Raw genomic sequence first — 11,376 nt, 5'->3', positions numbered from 1 at the left:
GTATATCTGTTAATCCCCTACTCCCAATTTATCCCTCCCTCCACCTTTAGGGTTTCCCAGGTGGCTCAGCGGTAAAGAATCCGCCTGTCAAGCAGGAGATACAGGTTCAATTCCTGGGTCAGGAATATCCTCTGAAGAAGGAAATGGCAACCCACTCCACAGTATTGCTGGGAAATCCCGTAGACAGAGGAGCCTGGTGGGCTACAGTCCATGGGGTCGTGAAGAGTCAGAAGCAACTGAGTATGCATACTCCTTCCCCTTTGATAACCATAAGTCTGTTTTCTATGTTGGTGCATCTGTTTCTGTTTGGTAAATAAGTTTACTTGTACTATTTTTAAAATCTTTATATATTTATTAAATTTTTTTTGTTTTTTGACCACACCACGGCTTACAGGTTCTCAGTTCCCTGACCAGGGATTGAACCCAGGCCACAGCAGTGAAAGCCAGGAATCCTAACCTCCAGGGCATGAGGGAATTCTCAATTTGTACTATATTTTAGGTTCCACATATAAGCGATATCACACGATATGTATCTTTTACTATCTGACTTACTTCATTTAGTATAATAATCTCTGGGTCCATCCCTGTTGCTATAAATGGCATTATTTCACCCTTTTCTTTCTTTCTTTATTTGGCTGGGTGGGGTCTTAGTTGCAGCATGTGGGATGTTAGTTCCCTGACCAGGGATCGAACCTGGGTCCTCTGCATTGGGAGCACAGAATCTTAGCCCCTGGACCGCCTGGGAAGTTCCCTATTTCATCCTTTCCTATTGCTGAGTTCATAACTTCTTAAGTGCCCTTTTGCTTGCAGGTCCCAAGAATTATCTGGTCTTCCTGTCTATTGTCTGTGGCCAGCTCCAACCCTGGGCCCTCTCCGCAGTGCCTCCGGCCTCCAGAGATGCAAGTACATGGTGTTCATTGTTTCTTTGAGCCAACAGCTAAGACGTCACCAAAATAAAAACCACAGGAAAGCTACAGTGCCCTAGAAAGGTCTTACTTTGACGAGATCCTCATCTGTGTCCCCTCATTTCCTGTCTAAACAGAGCCCGACCCAAGGCCTGGCCTGGGCTTTTCTTTTTTGCCTCAGAACTTCTCAGAAGTTAGAGTTCCAAAGTTCACTCAGGTAACAGAGCACCGGGGCTTCCCAGGTGGCTCAGTGGCAAAGAATCCACCTGCCAATGTGGGAGATATGGGTTTGATCCCTGGGTCAAGAAGATCCCCTGGAGAAGGGAATGGCAACCTGCTCCAGTATTCTTGCCTGGGAAATCCCATGGACAGAGGAGCCTGGCGGACTACAGTCCATGGGGTCACAAAAAAAGTCAGACACGACTTAGCAACTAAACAACAGAGCACTAGGATGCTATGGGCGTCTAAAGGAAACGTGCGACTACCGACGTTTCTAATTCTATCACAGGAAAGGAGGATCAAGACCCAGTCCTAGGTGAGGTACAGGATGCTCAGTGGCTAGTGCATACGCTCTGGCTTGTGCAAAGCTTGCATTGAATCCCACCTCCAACACTTACCAATTGTGTGCCCTTGGGAAGGTCACTTCATTTCTGAGTCTCAGTGCTCTGGACTGAATTGTGTCTACCTCCAAATTCATATGTCGAAGGCTTAACCCCACATGTGATTGTATTTGGAGACTGGGCCCTTAGGGAGGTAATTAAGGGCAAATGAGAAAATATTTTTTAAAAAAGGGTAAATGAGATGATAAGGATGGGGCCCCAAAACAAAACTTAAAACAGAAACCGTATAGTCAAAGCTATGATTTTTCCTGTAGTCATGTACAGATGTGAGAGTTGGTCCATAAAGAAGGCTGAGGGCCAAAGAATTGATGCTTTCTAGCTGTGGTGCTGGAGAAAACTCTTGTGAGTTCCTTGGACTGCAAGGAGATCAAAACCAGTCAAGGAAATCAACCCTGAATATTCACTGGAAGGACTGATACTGAGGCTGAAGCTCCAATACTTTGGCCACCGAATGCAAAGAGCCGACTCACTGGAAAAGACCCTGATACTGGGAAAGATTGAAGATAAAAGGAGAAGGGGGTAGTAAGGATGAGATGGTTACATAGTATCACTGATGCAATGGACATGAATCTGAGCAAACTCTGGGACATAGTGGAGAACAGAGAAGCCTGGTGTGCTACCATCTACAAGGTTGCAAAGGGTTGGACATGACTTAGTGACTGAACCACGACAACGACAAAACAGAAACAATACTGTAACATATCAATAAAGACTTTAAAAATGCTCCACTTAAAAAAATAAAAAGAAACCTCTCTCTCCAGAATTCTCTCTCTGCCTGCATGCACAGAAGAAAGGCCATATGAGGACACAGCAAGAAGCTGACTGTCTGCAAGCCAGCAAGAGAGTTCTAGCCAGAAATCAACCCTGACGCCACCTTGACCTTGGTCTTCTAGCCTCCAAAACAATAAGGAAATAAACTTCTGTTGTTTCAATCACCCAGCCTGGGGTACTCTCTGATGGCAGCCTGAGCTGACTAATATGCCCATTTTCCTCATCGCAAAGCAGGGAAACAATTAGGAACCACACCATGAGGCTATTGTGAGAATCCAGTGAGGAAATGTGAGTGTAATGCCTGCCTGTTCAGCTTGCCTGCAGCACCTCCAGCGCCTGGAATGGTGCCTGGTATATAGTGGACGTTCAATAACTACCTACCAAATGAACAGCTACATCCATCAAGAAAGGAATCAGGGACTTCCCTGACCGTCAGTGGTTGAGAATTTGCCTGCCAATGTAGGGGACACAGGCTCAAGCCCTGTTCCGGGAAGATCCCACATGCCACGGGGCAACTAAGCCGGTCTGCCACAACTACCGAGCCTGCGCTCTAGAGTCCGAGCCCTGCAACAAGAGAAAGCACTGCAATGAGTAGCCCCCCATCCCCGAAACTAGAGAAAAGCACGCACAGCAAAGAAGACCCAGTGAAGCCAAAAATAAATGAATAAATCAAAAGACAGCAGTTGAACTAAATACAACTACATATTTCTGAGCTTTTCAGTAACTTTCATCTCCTTGATCATCGATCAATAGTCACCAACAAATGACAGCAGGCACAAAAGATGTAAGAAGAGTGTCTGCAGGGATCGTTTCCTGGTTGTTGTTTTTTTTAAATTTTTATTTATTTATATATTTTTGGCTGTGCTGAGTCTTCGTTACTGTGCAGGTTTTCTCTAGTTGAGGAGAGTTGGGGCTACTCTCTGGTGCTGTGCACGGGCTTCTCATTGCAGTGGCTTCTCTTGTTGCAGAGCACGGGCTCCAGGGCGCACGAGCTTCACTGTTGCAGCCTGTGGGCTCAGCAGCTGGGGTTCCTGGATTCTAGACCACAGGCTCAATCGTTGTGGCTTAGTTGTTCTGCTGCATGTGGGATCTTCCCAGATCAGGGATCGAACCATTTTTTCCTGCACTGGCAGGTGGATTCTTTACCACTGAGCCACCAGGGAAAGCCTATCTCCTGTTTTTAATTGGATCTAATGCCCTGTCTTCTGTCAACTGGGAAAGGGTGTGGGCTGGCTGATCCTGAGTGGAGTCTGAAACTCTAGGAGGAGGGGAATGTTGATCAGAAAACTGGGGGCCCTTGGTCCAGCTTTGTGGGCCAGGGCTTTGAAGAGAGAGTTCTTCCCGTTTTTTTTTTTTTTTTTTTTTGGAGGGGGTGGGGCAGAGGGGCTAGAGATTCAGCTGTGGGAGGCGATGAAAGGGAGGTGAGGGGAAGCTAGGGCTGGGCGTGGCATGGGTGAAGTTGGCCTGGGGTTGGAGGCCACAGCAGGTCCTCCTTCCTGGTGCTTGCGAGATGCAAATGATAGGAACAATAGGGCCCCTGTCACCAGGCCATTTGCAGTAGAACCTGGGCTCAGGGGAGGCAGAGCTCCTTCACCCTAGCCATGGTGAGACTTGGTTCTGGGGCAGCCCCTGATATACAGACTTGCCCACCCTGGGGCCCCAGGACTCCAGACACGGAGAGTCATTCTAGATGTACTGATTACCCCTTTACTCCCCTCCCTGACCCTTTTCAGGAGAAGCTCAGCTGGAGAAAGGCCAGGTGAGTCCCCGGGCTCCTCTCTTTTCTCTACCCTCCTCTCATTTCCACCTCGCTGCAACTTTCCTGGGCATAGCCATCCTTAGAGTGGTGCTGATTCTGCCCGGTCCTACCACGCCCAGCGAGATCATTCATGTGCCTCCACTGCCCAGGGAACACAAGGGCTCCCCTGCTGCCGGCTTCCCTGGAGCACCAAGTTCTCAAGCTGTGCACCCAGGGGCATGAGCTCTGCCCCCAGACTCTTCCTCCCACTTCCCTGGTCCCAGGCTGCTGTCGCACAACTCCAGGGGGCAGTGCCATGTCTGTGAATGTCCCTGGGCTGTGCGATGTCTGGCTGACACAAACTCAGGGCCCCTTGGGCAGAGCTGACTAGAGTCCAATTGCAGGTCGGGGCCACCGCTTCCACCTCCAAGATGTGCAAGTAAGTGATCACCCCCCCACCCAGATGTGTAGTGTGTGCGTGTGTGTGCACTCAGTTGTGTCTGACTCTTGGTGACCCCTTGGACTGTAGTCTGGGATGTGCAGGGGTCCCTTCAGAGTCTCCCCTGGGGGTTCTGGATACCTCCTGCTCATTATAGTTCAGCGCTTCTAAGTCACTGGGCCCAGCTCTTTCATCTGTCTGGTTCAGAATTAGAGCTGCATGGGGTGGAGGACTGGCAGGCTTCCCAGGTGGCGCTAGTGGTAAAGAACCTGCCTGCCAATGTTGGAGCCGGAGAGGCACGGGTTTCATTCCTGGGTCGGGAAGATCTCCTGGAGAGAAGGGCATGGCAGCTCACTCCAGTATTCTTACCATGGACAGAAGAGCCTGATGGGTTACAGTCCTTGGGGGTCGCAAGGAGTCAGACATAACTGAAGTGACTTAGCACGCATGCAGTGGAGGACTGGCATAGATGGAACAGGCCGTTAGGGCCCCTTATCTCCAAAATGCCTCACTGGTCCTCCTGCAGTGTTGGGAAAGCCCATCATGAATGGTTCCTTTGAGGCCTCTGGAAAAGTGCAGATAGTTTATTATATCTGGGAGAGAGAGCAAGTCATTATGCTAGAGAGGGGCTGGGCGGGGAGGAGATGAGGCCAGTCTCACCAGTCTCTTGTTCAGACTCCCAAGCTTGGAGAAAAGATGAACCCTGCCCATCTCCTCTGTCTGTCCCAGGGATCTGGAGACACAGGGTAAGTCCAGCTGCTGAGCCGGAGCTGGTGGGTGGGAGGAGGCAGTGGCTGCCGCCACTGCTCCTGTATCCCTTCTGTCCTTCCTGTGCTCAGCATTCCTTCCTGGAAGCCCCAGAGGAGGAGGAAGAGGAGGAGGATAAATATGAGCTGCCCCCCTGTGAGGCTCTACTCCACCACCTCACCCCTGCCCACCTTTCTGGCACTGAGGAGGACTCTTTGTACTTGGGTGAGGGCTGGGAAGTTGAGGCAGAGAGGTGGGGATCCGGCAGAACAGGAGGGTCCCCACAAGGGGAGAGGGCCCAGGTTTGCTTCGTCCCCTTCTGTTTGGCCTGGGACAGCGAGGGGAGGTCTCAGCTGGCAGTCACTGAGGCCTCTGGGTTGGGCAGAGAGGGACAGAGGAAGGGAGGGAGGAGGGGAAAGGGAGGATCAGTGGGAAGGGGTGACGAGCCTGGAGGGGCCGTGTAACCACGGCAACAGCGGGCAAGCAGGAGGCCTGCCAGGGTCCCTGGGGCCTGGAGACCCCCCTCCGAGATCCCTGTACAACTTGGAGCAAGGGTAGGGATGCCAGGAGAGTCCCAGTCACTGCTGGCATCCCACCCCCACAGCTCCCAGCTTGGCCAGGTGGGGGCAGGGAAGCTGGCCGCCTCCAGTTGCCATGGCGACGGGGCAGTCGGGAAGCCAGAGAGCAAGGGAGGGGAGGGAGGAAGAAGGGAATAGAGACTGGGTGAGGGGGCCAGAGGAAAACAGGAACCTACGTGGGAGGAGCCCACAGAGTCACAATGTTGGAGTGTTTTCCAGATCACTCTGCTCCCCTGGGCCCTCCCACATCACCACTGCCACCACCACAGCCCCAGCCGGAGATGGTACACAGCCTCCCTGCCCGCCCCACCCCAGCGCACCATTTTCCAGTGAGTAAATCTAAGAGGCATCCCGTATGCAAGATTCCCCCACATCTGCATTCAAGAGGCCCCTGAAAAATTAGCTGCAGTCGGAAGCCAGAGCCCTGTTGAGAGTGGCTCCTCCCACCTGCCTGGTCTGGTCCTTGCACCCTCCCCATCAGCATCACCTAAGACTCAGCCTTCTCGCCTGGGCCAGGAGTGGGGAGTGGGGGTGGGTGGGTGCACTGAAGCTCCCCTACCTCTCGAAGCTGAGAGCTTCTCAGGACCCTCCCTGCCTGTGGAGTGAAGAAAGCCCTCGCTCAGCTGCCAGTCACTGCCAGCTGTCATCCCTCCATGATCCCGGGTGTGGGCTTTGAGAGCTGCCACTTTCATCCTATATTGTATGGGAATAAAAAGAAAAAGAGGCTCACAACAAAGAAAGAGCCACAGAACAGAGGTAAAGAGGAGAGCTGCCTCCTTTGCACATTAACGCTTGTGTTGTAGTTTTTTTGGGGCAGGGGCTTTCCTGGTAGTTCCATCGGTAAAGAATCTGCCTTTCAATGCAGGAGACCTGGGTTCAGTTCCTGGGTTGGGAAGATCCCCTGGAGGAGGGCATGGCACTCCATGCCACTCCATGGCACTCCAGTATTCTTGCCTGGAGAATTCCCTGGACAGAGGAGCCTGGTGGGCCAGTCCATGGGGTCACAAGAATCGGGTTTTTTGTTTTTTTTAAAGCTGCACAGATATACACAGTCCTTCTGCGTCCCACCCTGCTAGTGTTGCCCTCCTCATGCTGCTGCTCCCTGACCCCTGTTCTCCCTCCTGCCACTGCATTGTGCCCACAGCCCAAGGCAGCGCCGAGCCCACTGGAGGCCCTGAAGCAGAGCTGGCCCTTTGGAAGGCGAGGTAATAGGGATGTCCAGTCTCATTCCGAGGCCCACCCATTCCCTGCCCTGAGAAGGGGAATCCTGGCTCCCATGAGGTCGGGGAGAGAGTGGAGCTGGCCTCACACTGGTCTCATGCTTTGCCCAGTCGCTGCATCCCCCCAGTTGTTCCTTATTTTTACCTGCTGATTCCCCTAGGGCAGGCAGTTTGGGAGGAGGCTGAGGCCCTCACTCAGAGTCCCTGGCTCCTCGGCCCCTTGGGCAACTGCTGAGGTCTCTGGGTCAGGTGAGGGGCACCCTGGGGTATGAAGTAAGGCGATTAGGGGTGAGGAGGGCTTTCTCCTGGGACTTCAAAGCTGGCTCTGAGGATCCCCTCAGAGAAGCTCCAAGGAAGCTCTGCTTTTCCAGCCTAAGTTTCACTAATTCCTTTCTCCTTGCTGCTCCTGACTGGTGGGTCTCTCCTTTTCCTACCAGAGCTGGGTGAACCGGCCCGAGAGGTGAGTGGCCCCTCACTCTAGGACTGGCTAGGAAGTTGGTGGTGGTGGTGGGGTGGGGTGGGAGGGCCAGGAAATACCCCTAAAACCAGGGGAAGAGGCCTGGAGCAGGACCCTTCCCCTTTGGCCAGAGGCTCTGGCAGGGCGTCAGCCAGTGTCCTGGGGACGTGTCTGCCCCGAGTTCCTCCTGGACTCTCAGGCTCTCTGAGCCCAGGATGGGAAGGAGGTGCTCATGGGTGCCCTCTTCTGGGCAAAGGAGCACTTTTAGTCATTCCATTTCCACCTAGGATGGGGGTTGGGGGGGTTGAGGTACCAATAGCTCCCCTAAGTGATGGTTTCGTCCTCCTTCCCACTCACTGCTCAAACCCTGGGTACCACACTCCCTCCTTATCTTAGGTGCCAGGCCCTGCGAAGGAGCCCGATGAGGACATCTATGTGGAGTGTGAGCCCAGTCCAGGTGAACCCCTCTCTCCACCCCGCCCTGCCCTGCCCTGAGGTCCTCGGCTGCCCATCAGCAGCACAGCACAGTCTTCTGGCTCCATTGTCTGCCCCATCCTCTCTCAGTACCCCACCAACACATATCTGCCTTCAGACACACACACACAGATGCCTCTGGTCTAGAGTGACCCACACTGTTCCTGCCACGGAGGGAACCCCCTTAAAGCAGGGGCTGTGGGGGCTTCCCAGCTGTTGTGGCCAGGACAGCGCTCTGCCTGGTTGAACAGACTCCCCAAAGGTCAAGCTGCAGAGAAGCAGAGAAGACTCTGCAGCTGCCCCCCAGCCCCGCCCCAGGCTCCTGGAGCTCCCTGCTTGATGCTCAGCCCTGCTGTTTTAGTCCCAGCCTTTACTCAGACTCTGAGTTCCCCAATCCTGACGGCCCCAGTCCCTCTACCAAGGATATCCGTGGGGCCCAGGTGAGTGCCCCAAGTTTGTGTGTGTGTGTGGGGGGGGGGGGAATGGCCAACCCAGGCATCCCCAGCCTTGACCCTGAGATCTCTGGGGTCACTGAACCTTTTCTTTTGAAGGAGGTAAAGGCCCTGAACCCTTGTTTCTCAATTTGCTCCCCACAGGCCCACCATAACCCCCCAAGAAGCTCAGAATGTAAGAGGCTGGGGTTGGGGTGGAGCTGGGGGTGGGGGTGCGGAGGTGAGCTGGGAGTGAGGGGGAGAGAGAGGCTCAGAGTGGGACTTCCTGCCCAAAGAAGCAGGCCTGACTCAACATCCTGTGTCCTAGGGAGCAACAAAGGCCACCTCTGAAGGTAAGTATGGGCATTACCAGCATGGATCCAGGCACTCACGTGGGGCCCTCCCTAGCCACAGCCCTGCAGGCCACAGACTGTCTCCCAGCCCCCCTGCACCCTGCTTGGTTGAGGAGGTCCCTGCAGCTCTGACTCCAGCTGACAGCAGGTCTGAGAGGATGCCCCCTGGGCATTTTCCAGGGTCTGCACCAAATCAGGAAGCTCCCAGCCTGTACCTTAACATCACTCCTCAGTTGGAGGTCACACGTGGCCTAGCTGGTGGGTCTTACCGGGATCCCTAGGAGGGGAGGGGTGAAGCACTGGGTGTCCCACTTTGGCCTTCAAGCCTTTGCACACCTCCTGGGACCTCCCCCACCCTCGCAGCGGGGCCCAAAGCCTCCCAGGTCTAATCCCTGGCCAGCCCCAGGGCTATAATCTGCTTCTTCCAGCAGAAAGGAGAACCTCTCTTTCTTCTATAGCCACCATCCAGAACACCTCATGTGCCCAGGTGAGGAGGGGCTGCAAGTGAGCTGGGGGGCAGAGGGGAGGCCCTCAGGAACAGAGCCCAGGTCCACACCCAGGAGCCCTTTTGGGCTGGATGTGTGTACACGGCTTTAGACAGGACACATTTTGTTGAGCTTGCGTGGACTCAGCCTGGGGAAGACCGACAGGAACACAAATAACTGCAAGCCGCCGGGGTGTTCTCTGCTCCCCATTCCCGATCTGGTGCCCTGGCATAACACCGATCTGCTGGGTGTGTGTACAGGAAGGCAATCTGCTGGGTCAGCCTTGGTACTCAGCGAACTGTGACCGCCATGCTGCTGAGAGCGCCCTGCTCCGATGCCAGAAGGTGGGCCACCCACTGCAGATCCCCAGGGCCTTCTCAGAAACCCCTTCTGCTCAGGGGCTGTGGCTGGCAGGTGGGGGCAGCTGGGCAGGGATTGGAGTCAGGGCTGCAGCTGGAAATGTGAGGCTAATGGATGGGCGCCCCTCCCCAGGATGGAGCATACACCGTGCGCCCCAGCTCAGGCCCTCGCGGCACCCAGCCCTTCACCCTGGCAGTACTTCTCCATGGCCGAGTCTTCAACATTCCCATCAGGCGGCTGGCTGATGGGCGCCACTATGCCCTGGGCCGTGAGGGCAGGAACCATGAGGAGGTGGGTGCTGAAGTGGTGAAGCTCAGCAGAGCAGCCCCTGGGCCCAGCTGGGAGCATTTCCCTGGGGAAAACCCCACATTTTGTCTTTTTCTGGAGTGGGTGATCAGTCATTTCAGTTCAGTTGCTCAGTTGTGTCTGACTCTTTGCGACCCCATGGACTGCAGCATGCTAGGCTTTCCTGTCCATCACCAACTCCCTGAGCTGCTCAAACTCATGTCCATCGAGCTGGTGATACCATCCAACCATCTCATCCTCTCCAAGGGTGATCAATATCCTTGGCCACAAGTCTGAACTCTTTCCCAAAAGCCTGCACTTTGAGAAGAGGCCCACTCTACTCTGGAGGAGTTACCCCCTCCTGCAAGGCCCAGCCTGCCTGGAGCCCAGGTTGGGGCATTTGTACCTGTATGAACCCAGCTGGGAGGACGGCAGGGCCCAGGTAGTCCAGATTTTCGTCTGTACCAAGAACTCAGCTTTGCACCTAGCATTTGCTAGGCTGCAAACCAGAGACAGTCACTCCTCAGGTCCCCATACCAGAGGTCCCGGGCAGAGGCCCCAGAGTTGTTTGGGGGAAATGCGCACTGGTGCCATCAGACAAAAGGCCTGGAATGGGGCAGCAGGATGCACTGGAGCTTCATGGGGCAACAGGAAGGAAAATATGTAGAAAAATGTCCAAAAGCGCCCTTGCCAGAGCCCCCCAGCTCCCTCAGGAAGTTTCTCCTGGCACAGGGCTCAAGGGCCTCACTGATGCCCTCCCGTCCCTGTCCAGCTCTTCTCCTCCGTGGCCGCCATGGTCCAGCACTACACGCAGCACCCCCTACCGCTCCTGGACAGACAGAGCGGCAGCCGGCAGCTCACCTGCCTGCTCTTCCCCACCAAGCCCTGACGCCACAGCACATGTGCAGCCTCACCTCTGGCCCCATATTTTGCCCCGTGGGCTGTCTCCCTCTCCTCTTCCAGTTTGCCACCCCCCAGATTCCCCCATCCTTTGTCCCAGCCCCTCCAGGCCCCTGGGAAGGATGGCCTAGAGACAGAAAGTGCCCCCAAGTCCCTACTCCATTCTCACCCAAAGCCTGACACTGCTACTCCCTGCTCCCTCTCCACTGGGAAGCAGGGGACAGGCAGGGCCCCCATTCCTGGCCCCCAGGCATGCCTCCCAAGCTGCTCTGAATGAAGCTCTTCTGCGTGAAGCTGAACCTCACAGGGGAGAGTCTGGGCAGTCCTGCTTGAACACAAGGAGAATCCACCCGCATGTTGTAGGAGGTTTAACAGGGAGCTGGCCTCTGGAAGAGACTTGGTGGCCCTGCACATAGTTTTGCTTTCAATAAATATTTGTTGAATGAATTCTTGAATTCTGTTGAGCGAAGCAGAGACAGCCTCCTCCGTGAGGCGCCGAGGTTCTCAAGTGTCCCAGGGCACAGCCTGGGCCTGGGAGTGCTAGAGCAGTGGTGGCCAGGCCAGGACAGAAGGGCCAGCCCCTTTTCTGCCCTTTGGCTGGGGTTTTGGCCCT

At 54.7% G+C, this 11,376-nt stretch overlaps 1 protein-coding gene across 1 annotated transcript; it reads left to right on the top strand.

The window, feature by feature from the left end:
- The first annotated feature begins 3,706 nt into the window (after window positions 1–3,706).
- Window positions 3,707–10,752, top strand: SH2D6 (SH2 domain containing 6). Its single transcript, XM_055541735.1, has 11 exons — window positions 3,707–3,717; window positions 4,439–4,473; window positions 5,149–5,223; window positions 5,335–5,445; window positions 7,456–7,478; window positions 7,872–7,932; window positions 8,328–8,389; window positions 9,059–9,220; window positions 9,479–9,562; window positions 9,711–9,869; window positions 10,636–10,752. The coding sequence occupies exons 1-11, from the start codon at window positions 3,707–3,709 to the stop codon at window positions 10,750–10,752; spliced, it is 900 nt and encodes a 299-aa protein (XP_055397710.1).
- Window positions 10,753–11,376: the final 624 nt, after the last annotated feature.

Source organism: Bubalus kerabau, chromosome 11 (genome assembly GCF_029407905.1).
Source record: "Bubalus kerabau isolate K-KA32 ecotype Philippines breed swamp buffalo chromosome 11, PCC_UOA_SB_1v2, whole genome shotgun sequence".
NCBI classification, from domain to species: Eukaryota; Metazoa; Chordata; class Mammalia; order Artiodactyla; family Bovidae; genus Bubalus; species Bubalus kerabau.
This window is presented reverse-complemented; position numbering and strand designations above follow the sequence as displayed.

Excerpts from the sequence above, each read along its gene's own strand:
- SH2D6 (XM_055541735.1), top strand. Across the intron at positions 5,446-7,455 it reads GGAGGACTCTTTGTACTTGG|AGCTGGGTGAACCGGCCCGA; the intron begins GTGAGGGCTGGG and ends TTTTCCTACCAG. Across the intron at positions 9,563-9,710 it reads CCCTGCTCCGATGCCAGAAG|GATGGAGCATACACCGTGCG; the intron begins GTGGGCCACCCA and ends GCCCCTCCCCAG.